General features: G+C 42.5%; 1 protein-coding gene across 1 annotated transcript; it reads right to left on the bottom strand.

Annotated features, from left to right (window-relative positions):
• Positions 1-15,512: 15,512 nt before the first annotated feature.
• On the bottom strand, positions 15,513-18,128 carry LOC109761034 (nudix hydrolase 11). The gene is made up of 4 exons (XM_020319826.3): positions 17,671-18,128; positions 17,441-17,583; positions 16,140-16,259; positions 15,513-16,035 (listed from the first exon to the last, which is right to left on the bottom strand). The coding sequence occupies exons 1-4, from the start codon at positions 18,098-18,100 to the stop codon at positions 15,826-15,828; spliced, it is 903 nt and encodes a 300-aa protein (XP_020175415.1). The 5' UTR covers positions 18,101-18,128; the 3' UTR covers positions 15,513-15,825.

Raw genomic sequence — 18,128 nt, 5'->3', positions numbered from 1 at the left:
GTTCTCTAGTTACTATCACCAAGTTACTAGTAGTTCGTGATGAACTATAATATGCAAGGGATAACGAAAACAATTCCCAAGCTCTTCGTGATGCTGAAATCGACGAAGGTAGAGATCAAGAAAAGCATCAAGTGTCGATGGTCGACAAGACCAGTAGTTTCAAGAAAAGGGCAAAGGGAAGAAGGGGAACTTCAAGAAGAACGGCAAGCAAGTTGCTGCTCAAGTAAAGAAGCCCAAGTCTGGACCTAAGCCTGAGACCAAGTGCTTCTACTGCAAAGGGACTGGTCACTGGAAGCAGAACTGCCCCAAGTATTTGGCGGATAAGAAGGATGGCAAAGTGAACAAAGGTATATTTGATATACATGTTATTGATGTGTACTTTACTAGTGTTTATAGCAACCCCTCGGTATTTGAAACTAGTTCAGTTGCTAAGATTAGTAACTCGAAACGGGAGTTGCAGAATGAACAAAGACTAGTTAAGGGTGAAGTGACGATGTGTGTTGGAAGTGGTTCCAAGATTGATATGATCATCATTGCACACTCCCTATACTTTCGGGATGAATGTTGAACCTAAATAAATGTTATTTGGTGTTTGTGTTAAGCATGAATATGATTTGATTATGTTTATTGAAATACGGTTACTCATTTAAAATCAAAGAATAATTGTTGTTCTGTTTACATGAATAAAACCTTCAATGGTCATACACCCAAGGTGAATGGTTTATTGAATCTCGGTCATAGTGATTCACATATTCATAATATTGAAGCCAAAAGATGCAAAGTTAATAATGATAGTGCAACTTATTTGTGGCATTGCCGTTTAGGTCATATTGGTGTAAAGCGCATGAAGAAAATCTATGCTGATGGGCTTTTGGAATCACTTGATTATGAATCAGTTGATGCTTGCGAACCATGCCTCATGGGCAAGATGACTAAGACTCCGTTCTCCGGAACAATGGAGCGAGCCACTGACTTATTGGAAATAATATATACCGATGTATGCGGTCCAATGAGTGTTGAGGCTCACGGCGGGTATCATTGTTTTCTGACCTTCACAGGGGATTTGAGCAGATATGTGTATATCTACTTGATGAAACATAAATCTGAAACATTTGAAAAGTTCAAATAATTTCAGAGTGAAGTGGAAAATCATCGTAACAAGAAAATAAAGTTTCTACGATCTGATCGTGGAGGAGAATATTTGAGTTACAAGTTTGGTCTTCATTTGAAACAATGCGGAATAGTTTCGCAACTCACGCCACCTGGAACACCACAGCGTAATGGTGTGTCCAAACATTGTAACCGTACTTTATTAGATATGGTGCAATCTATGATGTCTCTTACCGATTTACCACTATCGTTTTGGGGTTATGCATTAGAGACAACTGCATTCACGTTAAATAGGGCACCATCTAAATCCGTTGAGACAACACCATATGAACTGTGGTTTGGCAAGAAACCAAAGTTGTCGTTTCTTAAAGTTTGGGGTTGCGATGCTTATGTGAAAAAGTTTCATCCTGATAAGCTCAAATCCAAATCGGAGAAATGTGTCTTCATAGGATACCCAAAGGAGACAGTTGGGTACACCTTCTATCACAGATCCGAAGGCAAGACATTCGTTGCTAAGAATGGATCCTTTCTAGAGAAGGAGTTTCTCTCAAAAGAAGTGAGTGGGAGGAAAGTAGAACTTGATGAGGTAACTGTACCTTCTCCCTTATTGGAAAGTAGTTCATCACAGAAATCTGTTCCTGTGACTCCTACACCAATTAGTGAGGAAGCTAATGATGATGATCATGTAACTTCAGATCAAGTTACTACCGAACCTCGTAGGTCAATGAGAGTAAGATCCGCACCAGAGTGGTACGGTAATCCTGTTCTGGAGGTCATGTTACTTGACCATGACGAACGTACGAACTATGAGGAAGCGATGATGAGCCCAGATTCCGCGAAATGGCTTGAGGCCATGAAATCTGAGATGGGATCCATGTATAAGAACAAAGTATGGACTTTGGTTGACTTACCCGATGATCGGCAAGCAATAGAGAATAAATGGATTTTCAAGAGGAAGACGGACGCTGATAGTAGTGTTACTATCTACAAAGCTTGAATTGTCGCAAAATGTTTTCGACAAGTTCAAGGTGTTGACTACGATGAGATTTTCTCACTTGTATCGATGCTTAAAAGTCTATCCGAATCATGTTAGCAATTGCCGCATTTTATGAAAATTGGCAAATGGATGTCAAACCTGCATTCCTTAATGGATTTCTTAAAGAAGAGTTGTATGTAATGCAACCATAAGGTTTTGTCGATCCTAAAGGTGCTAACAAAGTGTGCAAAGCTCCAGCGATCCATCTATGGACTGGTGCAAGCATCTCGGATTTGGAATATACATTTTGATAGTGTGATCAAACGATATAGTTTTATACAGACTTGCGGTGAAGCCTGTATTTACAAGAAAGTGAGTCGGAGCACTACGGCGTTTCTGATAAGTATATGTGAGTGACATATTGTTGATCAGAAATGATGTAGAATTTTTTGGAGAGCATAAAGGAGTGTTTGGAAGGATTTTTTCAAAGAAAGACCTCAGTGAAGCTGCTTGCACATTGAGCATCAAGATCTATAGAGATAGATCAAGAGGTTTGATAAGAATTTTCAATGAGTACATACCCTGACAAGATTTTGAAGTAGTTCAAAATGGAATAGTCAAAGAAGGAGTTCTTGCCTGTGTTGCAAGGTGTGAAATTGAGTAAGACTCAAAACCCGACCACGGCAGAAGATAGAAAGAGAATGAAATTCATTCCCTATGCCTCAGCCATAGGTTCTATAAAGTATGCCATGCTATGTACCAGATCTATTGTATACCCTACACTGAGTTTGGCAAGGGAATACAATAGTGATCTAGGAGTAGATCACTGGACAGCGGTCAAAATTATCCTTAGTGGAATAAGGATATGTTTCTCGATTATGGAGGTGACAAAAGGTTCGTCGTAAAGGGTTACGGTGATGCAAGTTTTGACACTGATCCAGATGATTCTAAGTCTCAATCTGGATACATATTGAAAGTGGGAACAAGTAGCTAGAGTAGCTCCGTGCAGAGCATTGTTGACATAGAAATTTGCAAAATACATACGGATCTGAATATGGCAGACCCGTTGACTAAACTTCTCTCGCAAGCAAAACATGATCACACCTTAGTACTCTTTGGGTGTTAATTACATGGCGATGTGAACTAAGATTACTAACTCTAGTAAACCCTTTGAGCGTTGGTCACATGGCGATGTGAACTATGGGTGTTAATCACATGGTGATGTGAACTATTGGTGTTAAATCACATGGCGATGTGAACTAGATTATTGACTCTAGTGCAAGTGGGAGACTGAAGGAAATATGCCCTAGAGGCAATAGTAAAGTTATTATTTATTTCCTTATTTCATGATAAATGTTTATTATTCATGCTAGAATTGTATTAACCGGAAACTTAGTACATGTGTGAATACATAGACAAACAAAGTGTCACTAGTATGCCTCTACTTGACTAGCTCGTTGAATCAAAGATGGTTATGTTTCCTAACCATAGACATGAGTTGTCATTTGATTAACGGGATCACATCATTAGAGAATGATGTGATTGACTTGACCCATTCCTAACCATAGACATGAGCTGTCATTTGATTAACGGGACACACAAGTTGATCCTTGATCTCTTAGCCGTGTGCGGTGGCCCCCTCCACCATAATCCACCTCGGTCATATCGTCATAGTGCTTAGGCAAAGCCCTACGCCGGTAGCTTCATCACACGCAGTCGTGCTGACGAAGCTCTCCCTCGAAGCTCTACTGGATCGTGAGTTCATGGGACATCACCGAGCTGAACGTGTGCAGATCGCGGAGGTGTGGTACGTTCGGTACTAGGATCAGTCGATCGTGAAGATGTACGACTACATCAACCGCGTTGTCATAACGCTTTCGCTTCCGGTCTACGAGGGTACGTGGACAACACTCTCCCCTCTCATTGCTATGCATCACCATGATCTTGCGTGTGCGTAGGATTTTTTTCCTAAATTACTATGTTCCCCAACACCCCTCACATAGAGGAGAAAGTGATTGGTGGAAATGTGGATCTAGATCTCCTCTTTCTTTTCCCTCAAAAACTAGCAAGAATCCATGGAGAGATTGAGAGTTAGCAAGCTCGAAGAAGGTCAACAATAGGGGAAGAACACGAGCTCAAAGGATAAGGTTCATTGGGGAAGAAGACCCCCTTTTATAGGCGGGGAAAAAACCAACCGTTATGCTCATAGCCCGCATAGAGCAGTACTACCGCTCGTCCTCATGGTACTACCGCTAGGGGTAGCGGTACTACCTCAAAGGGTAGCAGTACTACTGCTTGCGAGCGGTACTAAAAAAATACATCCATGCCTACCACCTGGACTTGTGACGAGTTTTTGGTCCGGAGCGGAAGTAGCCGCAGTAGTACCGCTCCCAAGAGCGGTAGTAAAAAATTACATCCCCTCCAAGTGGTAGTACCGCTCCCACGAGCGGTAGTACCGCTGCAGCTTTTATAAGGACACTAAAACTGACACAACTTCTGCAAACGGACTCCGAATTCAACGAAACCAAGTTTGTTGGAAAGCTAGCGACAAGGGCTAACACAATCTTGATATAAATAACAATAAGAAGCAAATTAGAAAAGGCCCATAAGAAAATGGTGAGAACCCTTCCTCGAATAAGACCGGTAAAACCTCCAACACCGAAAACGCAATAGAAGAAGCATGTGAACTCCGTTTTCGATGAACTCGAGCTTGTCAAGAAGATGACCATAAGCTCTAAGACTCACAAAGAGAACCAAACAAGAACCAATAAAGATGATGCAAGGATGCAATGGTTTGAGCTCGCTACGAACGATACGATCAAGCTACCAACTTGAGAGCCCCCCTTGATAGTACGGCAAACGATCCTATAACCCGGTCTCCCAACTACCACCATGAGACCAGTAAAATAGAAAACCTATCAAGGGCAAACCTTTGCCTTGCACATGATCCACTTGAGCTAGATGATGACGATATTGTCCTCCTCAAGATGGACCACCTTTCTTGATTGTGTTGGGTCGATGGAGACTAGATGTTTGCTCCACCATACTCCACTATGGGTGAGCCACTCTTCGGCACATCTTCACAAGTCCATTGACACCACAATGGATGGAAAGCTTCAAGCACTTGATCTCTTCGTGATGCTCCACTTGAACTTGCACACATCAATCTTGATGACGATCACCACTTGATGTCATCCTTCCCATGGGTTGTATGATATCTTCCTCTTGACGCAAGCCCATGGACACGTACCTAACCCCACATAGAACTCTCACATAGACCATGGGTTGGTACACAAAGTGCAATGGACAATGCTTACCATACCATGGGATCACTCGATCCCTCTCGGTACATCTTCTACGCTTTGTGAGTTGATCAACTTGATTCACTCTTGACTTAGTCTTGATCAACCTAGAATCTTTCCAACTCTCTTCATTTGGATGATATCTTGAAGGTAAACATGAATGATCACACAATCTTCTTCTTCAAGACATGCTTGCAATAAGCTCAACTCTCACATGACCAATCTTTGGATAATTCCTTAATAGCACCTTGGTCAACACAAACTCTCCTTGAAACCAACACATGTACTCCAAGAAAAGCCTATGGACAAAACCTTCAAATATAACTCAAGGCAACCATTAGTCCATAGAGATTGTCGTCAATTACCAAAACCAAACATGGGGGCACCACATGTTCTTTCATATACCAATAAGAAATTTGCTTGAGAGCATAGCACATGGATAGATATGGTCTTATTGTATATAAATGAATTCCAACCACACGAACATCAAAGACATCACAACTAGCAACAAGAGATCATTGTTGGGATGCTTTGAGAAAGGAAACAAGTATCACAAGAAAGAATGAATAACATGCCATGATACAACCTACACAAGGTTGATGCAAGAAATGTGTGCATGAAGTATATGAAGATACTTGTTACCGAGTTAACATTGGAAGGATGTAGTAGATACCAATTGAAGGTAGATAGTAGTTCATTGATCATCCTAGCTTGACTCCAATAAGCAAATGGTGACAACACCTTCCTTGTGAGTGAGCCGAGCGTCCAATGCATCTCCAATTGTTCCTAGAACAACAACACTAACAAAATGGTACCCAAACTCATTGGGACCAAAGAGTTAGAGAACCAACAATATCCAGGACAAACTCCACATAAATATGTGCATATAGATATGAAAAAGAATTTCATGCACATCTCATCCAATTTGAGACTTGATGGAGTTTCCCCTATATATTGGGTCAAAGAAAGAATGCATGCCAAAGAGACTACATGAAGTTAATATGCATGCTCAAGACTCTCAAGAACCGATACCAATTGACAAAGAAATGCCAAGTGAAGAAAAGATACCAAATGAATAAATCATCACTTGGAGGATATCAACTGAAAGAAACATCAAGGAATGAGATGTCCATTGATACACGCGAAAAGAAAGATGTCAAACTCCCAAAAGAGAGAATGGTTCCAAACAAACCAAGTGCTCTACAAAGTTTCATGATGGCACAAAGTACCAAAAAGAAACGGTTTGCATTCCACCAACACACACTTGATAAGGATCACAAGGTGAGCGTTCTAAGAAAAAGGATAGCTCCCCCAAGCATTGTGCATTATAGAGAATTTGCATTTGAATACAGAAAGCACAAGATGGGATCACCACTTTCACTATATCTATACAAACACTAGAGAAGTTCAAGGAAAAAACAAGATTCACAAGCGGTATGGAATACAATGGGAGTTGACACAATCCTAGGCAAGAGATAAGGCAAATAAAAGCAAAGGCCAATGTAAAGATGGTCAATAATTTCTACCACACAAATGATTACCAATTGTCAAGAGACAAGAAGTATTTGGAAATGATTCCCGGTGGTAGATTTCAAAGATATCCGTCATCATCTTCACACCAAATACAAAAGCAAATTGCAACTTGTAGAGCTAACATGCCACCTAGGAACAAGATAATTTACAATATCAATTCTAGGTGACAATATCTCAAATGTACACATTTTCTAGGCTTGTAGTATGCACATAGCATATTACTCCCCCATAATGTGATACCAATAAAAACTTAACAAGAGGCAATAAGAGGATCCAACAAGAGATAATTAATGGACTATTTAGAATTTGAATTTCTCATGAGAAGACATACCACATAGCGACTAGATAATCTTGTAATATCAATACTAGATGGTATTCCTCATGTACACACATTTATAGGATTGTGAGGTGCACAAAGCACATCACTCCCCCACAATGGGATATTCCATTAATCTCTCAAAAGAGCCAAATAAGATACAAACAAGATGCACAAAGGCTCAACGTACGACACACATGTACATGATGTGCAAACCAACATATAAGCAATTTGGAGACACAACAAATACAAACACATGCAAGGAACAAAAACAAAACATGCAAAGGGGCAAGTAACTTTCAATGTAAACAATTTAAGTACAAGTTACCAGAAGGAGGCACATTGGATATAGTATAGAAACTTGATAACCCAATTGACTTGGCTTGAGACAATAAGAATGATGAAGTCCCCTTAATTCTTCATAATGTAGCCAAATCTCCAATGCCCTCCAACAACACCTATTGATCAAGTTTGAGCTTGTTGGTCCCCAACCAAGTTGGGTCCTAAGAGGTTAGTCACAATAGGCTTGGCAACCCAAATGGTTCTCTGCTTGAAACCACTTTGAGTACCAAGAAACTTGGCAAACACATTGCCAACCTTATCCTTCCCAAGAGAATAGATATCATCAATAATCATTGGGTTGGATAAGTTACCACTAGTGAATGAGGAAGCAAGGTGACCTTTCTCACGACATAGGTAGCAACGTCTACTCTTCGCTTTCTTCTCACTTGATTTCTCAACTTGAGAAGCATTAGCTTGAGTTTTCTTGGGAAGAGGTCTTTCTTCAACTTGAGGTTGAGCATGAGAATGAACTTGTGGCCGCTTCCCTTGTTGCTTGTCACTAATGGCCTTCTTCTTCAAAGGGAAAGATCTAACATGATGCCCTTCAGTTTTGCACTTGAAGCAAATGATCTTGGCCGAATTCTTGACTTCTTTTTGGACCTTCTTCTTGTTGCTCTTGGACTTCTTCTTCTTATTGGAGTTAAATCCAAGTCCACCTTTGTCATTGGGGGATTTTTGCACACTCAAGATATTGTTGAGTGTGGCCTTCCCTTCATGACACTTTCCAAGTCTTTCTTCAAAGAAGTGACTTGGGCCTTGAGCTCTTTGATTTCCTCTACATGGTTAGTCTCAACACATGCACTAGAGGAAGTATAAGCTTCATCGTTAGAGCAACACGGCAAGGAAAGCAATTCATCACAAGATGTACCAATGTTATGCATGGATGAATCACGAGGACTAGCACAAGGCAACATAGCATTTTTACTAAAAGTAGTGCTAGTATGCACATGAGGCTCACTAAATGTTACCTTAGCAATCATGGACTCGTGAGCTATCTTTAGCACATTATGGGATACTAGAAGATCATCATGAGAGCTTGAGAGCTTTTCATGGCTTTCTTCCAATTTCGCATAATTGCTAGATAGCAACTCAAGTTGAGCCTGAAGCTCAACATTCTCATTCAAAATGGATGCTTCACAAGTAATAGAGTTAGTAGCACAAGCATCATAAATAATAGCAAGAGGATAAGGCAACTTTACAAGCTCTTTTGAATATGAAGCTTTAAGTTGTGCATGAGACTCGATGAGTTTTATGAGCTCACTCTTAATGACCCTTGAGCCATTTTCGAGGTGCCCAAAGTCCTCAAGGAGTTTCGCATGTGCAACTTCAAGCTTCTCACTTTTAGTTTCAAAAACATTGGCCACCTCAAGAGCTCTATCATGAGATTCCTTCACTCTAGATAATTTTAGAGCAAAAGTCTCCTCAAGAGATTCCTTGGTGGTTTGTTCAAGTTCAAGAGCTTGAGAGAGGTCCGCAATCTCATTAGCGTAATCACGCTCATGACCTTCCGTTTTATCAATGGTGACCTCATGCTCCTCGATATGAGATTCCAACTCCTCAATATATTTCTTGCCCTCAATGGCAATGGACATGATTTCCATGAAGTTGGAACGAGCAATTTTATTTTTATGAAGAGCTTTAAAAATCATTTCCCCCTTAATTTTTAAGGAGGCAACATTATCATTCTCTTCATCATTATCATTATCAACATCATCATCAAGAGACATATTGGGGTTCAAATTAGGAGATACCTTTGAAGCCTTAGCCATAAGGCAAAAAGCAATCGATGATGATGTAGGATCCCTTGAAGCACCGCTCAAGACCACATCTTGTTCCATGGAGTGTTGGGTTTCCTCTACATTGTTAGCACAACAACTAAAGGAAATACATGCATTTTTATAATGGCAACAAGATATAGCAAGCATATCATCATGAGATTTAGTCAAGAAATTTCTACATGATATGCACGGACTATCAACACAAGCATGTGAAACATGTAAGGTGCACGAAGTGTTAAAGTCCAAAGATGGAGCATTGCAACAAGATAGTGATGAAGAGTCATCAACGATAAGCACACTATCATCATTGCAATGACCAACACTACTCACCATAGCTTTACCTTGTGGCAATCCACATGTAGGTGAAGTAGAAGAAGTTGAGAAGGCAACATGGCCGGAGGTGGAGGGAGAACAATCATCCCCACAAATCTTGGACACGCCATATTTCTCTTGAAGCTTTGTCCACAACTCATGAGCATCCCGAAATGGCATGAGCTGAAATATAACTACATTGCTCAAAGCATCAAAGAGCACATTAGAAGCTTGAGCATTGAGATAAGAGTTTTTCTCATCCTCTAAAGATAATCGTTGAGGATCCTTTGGAGGAGAAAAACCCCTATCTACAATTCGCTCTAAATTTGGGTCCATGACCCTAAAGAGGTTAAGCATGCGAATTACCCAAACATCAAATTTTGTGCCATCGAAACTAAGAGTGTCAGAGAATCCTAAACCCCTAGTCGACATCCTTACTCTCTAGGCGGTTAAGCCTTATAAAGAGAGACGAGGCTCTGATACCAATTGAAAGATCGTGGATGTCGCCTAGAGGGGGTGAATAGGCGCTTTAAAATAATTACTGTTTAGGCTTGAACAAATGCGGAATAAACCTAGCGGTTAATTTGTCAAGCACAAAACCTACAACAACTAGGCTCACCTATGTGCACCACCAACTTATGCTAAGCAAGATAAACTACTAGGTGATAGCAATATATATGACAAGAAACAATATGGCTATCACAAAGTAAAGTGCATAAGTAAAGAGCTCGGGTAAGAGATAACCGAGGCACGCGGAGACTACAATGTATCCCGAAGTTCACACCCTTGCGGATGCTAATATCCGTTTGGAGCAGTGTGGAGGCACAATGCTCCCCAAGAAGCCACTAGGGCCACCGTAATCTCCTCACGCCCTCGCACAATGCAAGATGCCGTGATTCCACTAAGGGACCCTTGAGGGCGGTCACCAAACCCGTACAAATGGCAACCCTTGGGGGCGGTCACCGAACCCGTACACTTTGGCAACCCTTGGGGGCGGTCACCGGTACCCCTCAAATTGCTTGGGGCGATCTCCACAACCTAATTGGAGACCCCGGCGCTTGCCCAGAACTTTACACCACAATGATTGAGCTCCGAACACCACCAACCGTCTAGGGCGCCCAAGCACCCAAGAGGAACAAGCTCAAGGGTACCAAGCACCCAAGAGTAATAAGATTCTCAACTTGTAACTTCCACGTATCACCGTGGAGAACTCAAACCGATGCACCAAATGCAATGGCAAGGGCACACGGAGTGCCCAAGTGCTTCTCTCTCAAATCCCACCGAAGCAACTAATGCTAGGGAGGAAAATGAGAGGAAGAACAAGAAGGAGAACACCAAGAACTCCAAGATCTAGATCCACGGGGTTCCCCTCACATAGAGGAGAAAGTGATTGGTGGAAATGTGGATCTAGATCTCCTCTCTCTTTTCCCTCAAAAACTGGCAAGAATCCATGGAGGGATTGAGAGTTAGCAAGTTCGAAGAAGGTCAACAATGGGGGAAGAAAACGAGCTCAAATGATAAGGTTTATTGGGGAAGAAGACCCCTTTTATAGGTGGGGAAACCCAACCGTTATGCTCACAGCCCGCACAGAGCGGTACTACCGCTCGTCCTCACGGTACTACCGCTAGGGGTAGCGGTACTACCTCAAAGGGTAGCGGTACTACTGCTTGCGAGCGGTACTAAAAAAATACATCCGTGCCTACCACCGCTGAACTTGTGACGAGTTTTTGGTCCGGAGCGGAAGTAGCCACGGAAGTAGCAGCGTAGTACCGCTCCCAAGAGCAGTAGTGAAAAATTACATACCCTCCAAGCGGTAGTACCGCTCCCACGAGCGGTAGTATGTTGCAGCTTTTATAAGGACACCAAAACTGACACAACTTCTGCAAACGGACTCCGAATTCAATGAAACCAAGTTTTTTGGAAAGCTAGCGAGAAGGGCTAACACAATCTTGATATAAATAACAATAAGAAGCAAATTAGAAAAGGTCCATAAGAAAATGGTGAGAACCCTTCCTCGAATAAGACCGGTAAAACCTCCAACACCGAAAACGCAATAGAAGAAGCATGTGAACTCCGTTTTCGATGAACTCGAGCTTGTCAAGAAGATGACCATAATCTCTAAGACTCACAAAGAGAACCAAACAAGAACCAAGAAAGATGATGCAAGGATGCAATGGTTTGAGCTCTATAAGAATGATACGATCAAGCTACCAACTTGAGAGCCCCCCTTGATAGTACGACAAATGATCCTATAACCCGGTCTCCCAACTACCACCATGAGACCGGTAAAATAGAAAACCTATCAAGGGCAAACCTTTGCCTTGCACATGATCCACTTGAGCTAGATGATGACGATCTTGTCCTCCTCAAGATGGACCACCTTTCTTGATTGTGTTGGGTCGATGGAGACTAGATGTTTGCTCCCCCATACTCCACTATGGGTGAGCCACTCTTCGGCACATCTTCACAAGTCCATTGACACCACAATGGATGGCAAGCTTCAAGCACTTGATCTCTTCGTGATGCTCCACTTGAACTTGCACACAGCCGGGAACAGCGTTGAGCGGTCGAGTATAGAGTTGTCGAGCGGCAGAGACCAGCGTTGAACAGAGGAGTCGAGCGGCAGAGACCAGAGTTATCGGGCGGCAGCCGGGAACCCTAGCCTGTAAATGGGCCCTCGAGGGTGGATGAAAGGAGTAGTCCCAAAGGCCCAGTAGGCGACACGTTACTCTGTACAGGCTGTACAGTTTGGGTCTAGGCGGTAAGTGCCTCTCTCTCACCACATGACAGATTGACCCCACATATTTTTAACAGCCTCGATCAACCAGAGCGCCCCATTTCCTGGGAGCTTAGTAACTGTAGTGATGGGAAAGAGATGGCGATGACCAAATTCAGCCGTCCTCCACTCTGATACTCCCTCCGTTCCGTAATTTTTTTTGTGGTTTTCATTTAAATTAACTAAAACCATAAAAAAATAAGGAACGAATGGAGTAGTAACAAAAGGAAAAAGGAGAGACTAGATTCAGTTCACTGGAATGAACTATCTATTCCTGGCAAAAAAAAGAGAAGAACTACCTCTGTCATATACCGCTCGTGCATGAGCAAATGGATTGGTTCAGTGTTTCGGGGCTATATGTCGGCCGTACCCCCTACAAAAAACATATGAGTGACATCTAGTGGGCCATCCCAATAGCGAGGTTTCGTTCGCTGCGTGTTGTAGGTTCTTACATATCTGGTTTTCTATGATTTTTCCTTTTTTTCTTTGGTTTTATTTGTTTTTCACCGGTTTTCCATTTTTGCCATTTTGCGTTGGCTTTATTTTTCTTTCTTTGTTATACTTTGGTTTTCTTTTCCTTCTTTCTTCTTTTTCCTTCATTTTTTTTCCATTTTTTTCTTTTCTTTGGTGGTTTTCATTTGTTTCCTTTTTTATCACACATGTCTCTTTTTCCTCAATACACAAATGTACATTTTTAGAGCACACGTGAAAGATTTTATGATACACTTTGGACATTTCTCAAATAGATGATGTACATTTTAAAAATAGCTGTTTTGAAAAAAATTGAATACACAGTAACATTATTTCCAAATACATTATACAATTTTAATGGAATTTTTTTCTTAACCTATGGGGACATTTTTTTACATTGTATGAATATTTTCTAATATTTCATGAACATATTTTTGAATTGCTGGAATTTTTCTTTAAATTTTTGTGTACATTTTTTTGAAGGTATGAAACATTATTGTATACAATTTTGTTTTGAAAATTACAGAAAACATTTTTGAAACTCGCAAATATTTTCTTAAATGTTGTGTACATTTTTATAAATGTACCAAATATTTTCTGAATTACGCGAACATATTTTGTACATTTGTGTAAACATTTTTAAAATGTGCACGTACATTCTGTTAAACATGTGATTTTTTTAAAATTTCACAAACATTCATATAATATTGACATGTAAACCATATAAAAAATAAAGTAAAACAAAAAATATATGAGCAGAAAAAAGAAAAACATGGGTGATGTTAGTATGACGTCAGTAGACGGGGTCACTGGGCCAGCCCAGCAGGAACTCCCTGCAATAGGAATCGGTTAGGGCAGCATATAGCCGCGCCCGGTTCAGAGACACATTGTGTTTAATTAGCAACAATAAAAGGGAAATTTTATTTAGGCCAATTCTACTTGAACCGAACATGAATCCAAATTGATGGGGCCATTTTGATGGGGAAGTTTGAAGCCTAAGGGCATCTCCAACGCCGACCCTCAAACCACCTGGAACCGTATGGACTGTGCGGTCCGGACGTGTTTTGTCATCCAAGCAGTCCTACATCGGTGTGGAGACCGGGCCGGAAACGCTTTTTCCCACAAACCGGAGACAAAACTGGGCGGCTTTGCGCGTGTCCGGACTGTTGCCACGCTTGCTCCTGACTACTCTGGCCCACCAAAAAAACCACCCGCGCTCATGCGCGTTCCCTCCTAAAAAGGTCAACGCCGCTCGAGAGCACCAGTGCTGCATTCATGCTGGCTTAGAGCGACGCGACCTCTCACAGGGCTCAGGCATTGAAATGGCGCGCCGGCCGAGAGCGTCACCCTCGCCGCTTCCCGATGCATGTGGCTGCCTCGCGTTCAAACGACAGCCCGACCATCCACCTGCCTACATTAAACATGTGTGCAATTGCCGAGGAACGACGAGCCAGGGCCACCTATCCGTCTATTTGCCGCCCGCCATTAATCACGCCGTCGGTGGGCAAGTGGTTCCCAAATCTCCAGCAAGTAAGTGTGTTGATCATTTGGCCGGATATGCAACTTGTTGGCCGGATATGCTCTATGTTTTGGCCAGATCAAATATGCAATTTGTTGACAGTGTTTTACTTATAGCCTTCCCGTGTGTGTAATTTTTCTTGAAGTTGGAGAAGAAGAACTTCGTCCTCATACATTGTTGGTTGAAGTTGAGTGGGCAGCCCAAGTTAAATGTATTCATTGCCAACTCCGCCAAGACTGCCGGCATGGGCACCGTGGAAGAAAACGGGTGATCCAACTGTCCCAATAAAAGAGCCGCCGAAGAAGGTTAGGAGATGGTTCCGGGAAAGAAGTGGGAGGAGGAGAAGGCGAAGCGAGAAGGGGCGGCGACCAAGATGATGGAGAGGCTTGAGGACATCTTGGCGAAGAAGGAGGCAAGCGCTCAGACATGAAGGTGGCATGTAAGGCCAAGAGGTTTAACATGTTGATGGCGGCGACTGAAAAGAAGCTCAAACTTAAAGAGAAGAATGTCATGCTTGAAGAGAAGAATACCATTCTCGAAGAGAAGAAGGTTCTTATCGTAGCCGCTTCGGAGGAGGTGAAGATTTTGACCTTGAAGATGGATGATTTGGATGACGATGCAAGGATTATCGTGCAAGCCGTCCGTTTCAATTGAAACGGCAAAAGGATCGGCTGGAGGCGGCGACAAAGTGAGCGTGGAGGCTCAGATTGCCATTTCGGTACGGCAGAAAATCTAATTATTTGTACGAACTGCCGAACTGATATTATTTTGTGATCAAACATGTAAAAACTATGCATACTTGCTTTTTTTTGTTGTGATCGGGTGCGCTATGTGATCAGCCGCATTTGCATTTCAAATTGACCGAACCTGAGCGGACATTTAGGGGACAACTTTGGATGGCCGGCTCCCGCATCACTATTTGCGGATCAGTCCCACCAATCCGCGGATGGATACGGTGTCTGGTTTGGTTTTGGGGTCAACATTGGAGATGCCCTAAGCTGCTTCACATTTACTGCCTGCATTTCACGTTGAAAATGGATGGCCATACAATACATTCTTTGGCAGCGCACAAGGAGCTTCACATTCCACAGAGCGTTCATTGTCTTGACTCTGAACTCAAAAGAGGATGTCACAAAATGTTCCAGGATACTACTTCCTGTGCTATACATGCAATGCAAATTACATCTCTACAGATATACATTACCTGTTTAATTTTAGACTTCTGATAGCCTCTTGTACCAGTAAATGGGGTGTAAAAATTGCTACAATTACATACTCCCTCTGTACCACAATACTTGTCGCTGGGGGAACTTGTACTGGTTTCCCCAACGACAAGTATTTTGGTACAGAGGGAGTACATATCAATATTGCTGCCCAAGTTTTCAGCTCGTCAGTGCTTGCTGGTGGGAATATTTTCTGGTCTGTTTGGAAGTTCAGAGAATGATGGTTGTCTCTGTAGAACGACTGATGCAGCACGGGTCAGAATGTGTGCGGTCAAGCCCCAAATGACATATTTTTTGCCCTCTGCCTCGTAGTCAAAGAACTGGACCGGAATAGTCTTCCCCATCCAGTCCCTTTGTCTTGTTGTCCGGTTATCATCCTAGAGATTTTGATAGATGTGAGAATCAACCGATGCAAATACCCTACTGTATTTGACAACATAAGAAGCTGGGCAAAGGGAAAACAAAGAAATGACGGTTGCACCTTCAGAAACATCTCCAGAGGGGCGTCAAAGATGTCTTGCACTTCAGCTTTATTCAAGACAGGATTGAATAGAGCTCTATCCGAAAGAATGCCAATTACAGGAGTAACATCAAGGCCATTCTGCAAAACGAAGACTACAGTATGAGCCCTGGCTGGTCTGCGGTTCTATTCAATGAGTGCAAAAGCATGTGCTCATTGCTTCAAATTCTGCATTAGATTAAAAGTAATTTGGATGGACCTAGGCATACTCGTGCATTTGACTGATCAATATGAGTATCTATTTTTAAGAAACCAGCATTATTAGTACAGGAAAGGACATAATTATGAGAAAATTGGAGATGGCCAACAGCTAAAGCAGTTCTAAACTTCTCATGAAATGATTATGCAGCACGTGCTTTGGATGAACAATGTCACTACAACAGATTTGCAATACATGCACCGGAAGATACTGAAACGGTAGGAAAAGCAATTTATTTACAAGCAGATTACTGTTTATCTCTTTCTTCAGGTCAAGTCCCTTAATACACCAAAATCGAGCATTCACACATGCACGCCATACTGCCTTCTAACACACATAAAGTTAAGCTTCACTTTCTATATGGAACAAAATGGCAGATGTTGCTATAGACAAAATAAGAAACATCACATGCAATCTGTCAATGACTCATTCACCAATTTAGACAAAGTATTAAATATACAGCAGTTAATAGTAAAAATCCTAATCTTAGGAATTTCTAAGATGAATATCCATTCCACTAATTACATCCAACAACCAATCCTGTCTTTAAAGCCCTGTCAGAAGTGATATACCAAATCCATCCAACTAACCATTCAATATGACAAATACGGATAATATTTAGATGGTGGCCAAAATCTACCCTCCCAACTTTTTGATCATGACCAAAAAATTGATCTTTGTTTGGATGGGTGCCAAATTTTTCGCATGTCAAGGCCTCTTTGCTCACACTAAGTCATTTTCCTTGCATACCTTTGACTAATTCATGGGCAAGCTAAACCTTGACCAAAATTTTGGCGAGCCAAATATTTGGTACGGCAAACTTTGGGCTAAAACCAAACATACCCTAAAATACCTAACACGGACAAAAGATTCAGATAAATCTGCATTGCTCATCAGAACTTGAATTACTCTAGAACGACTAAGTGACCTCGAATAGCTTCATCTCTGAATTCGAATATTGTGTAATCAAAGTATATGCAAACCTGGAGAATTCATAGGTAAAAGCCAACAGTAAATGCCTAGAATTACAATTCCATATCATACCAGCACAAGATTTATTTACCTTGGACAAGAAGGGCTCAAGAACTGTCACAACAGATACAAGCGCCGGGTCCAGCCCAATCTCCTCCTCTGCCTCCCGCAGAGCGGTGGCCTTAACATCCACATCCCCCTGATCCACCTTGCCTCCCGGCAACGACACCTCCCCTAGAATATATTTTTGTTAAGAAATTAACTAAGTCTAGTGCCGAAATCGAGCGACATGGATCCTAAGAAGGTTCCGCCTTGGGCTACCTGAATGGGACGAGAGGGTGGAGGCGCGTTTGGTGAGGAGGACGCGGGGGTCCCCGCGTGTGTCCTCGAAGATGCAGACCAGCACGGCGGCGAAGGCCTTGGATGCGGCCGCGCGGGCCGGGCTGGAGGCGGCGGCGGCGGGGGCGCCCACCGAGGAGAGCTCGCCGGAAGAGGAGGACGAGGAAGAGGCGAGGAGGTGGCGTGTGAGGTGGGCAAGCCGTCGGGACGGCGATGCGGAGGGGGCGGCCATGGCGATGTAACTGGGGGCGAATAGGCGGGAGAGCAGAGGCCTCATGACACCGGCGGGGCGGTGATATCGTGGTGCCGGCGGCAATGCCGAGTGCGTGGGGTTTGGACTTTGGAGGCGTCGCCGTCGATGGTGCCCGAAGATTGGCACTTCGCACCTACCGATGACCAGGCTCGTCGACATCGCGTGATCCGCCTGAAGAATAACGGCA

This window comes from Aegilops tauschii, chromosome 3 (genome assembly GCF_002575655.3).
Source record: "Aegilops tauschii subsp. strangulata cultivar AL8/78 chromosome 3, Aet v6.0, whole genome shotgun sequence".
Classification (NCBI taxonomy): domain Eukaryota; kingdom Viridiplantae; phylum Streptophyta; class Magnoliopsida; order Poales; family Poaceae; genus Aegilops; species Aegilops tauschii.
The sequence above is the reverse complement of the archived record's forward strand: the minus strand, read 5'-3'. Positions and strand labels throughout refer to the sequence as shown.

What these genes read in the sequence shown, in the direction of transcription:
- LOC109761034 (XM_020319826.3), bottom strand. Translation starts at nt 18,100, where the DNA reads ATGTCGACGAGCCTGGTCATCGGTAGGTGCGAAGTGCCAATCTTCGGG. An exon ending in CACCCTCTCGTCCCATTCAG is followed by an intron (nt 17,584 to 17,670) that starts GTAGCCCAAGGC and finishes AATATATTCTAG; the next exon opens with GGGAGGTGTCGTTGCCGGGA. An exon ending in TTGAGCCCTTCTTGTCCAAG is followed by an intron (nt 16,260 to 17,440) that starts GTAAATAAATCT and finishes TTCGTTTTGCAG; the next exon opens with AATGGCCTTGATGTTACTCC.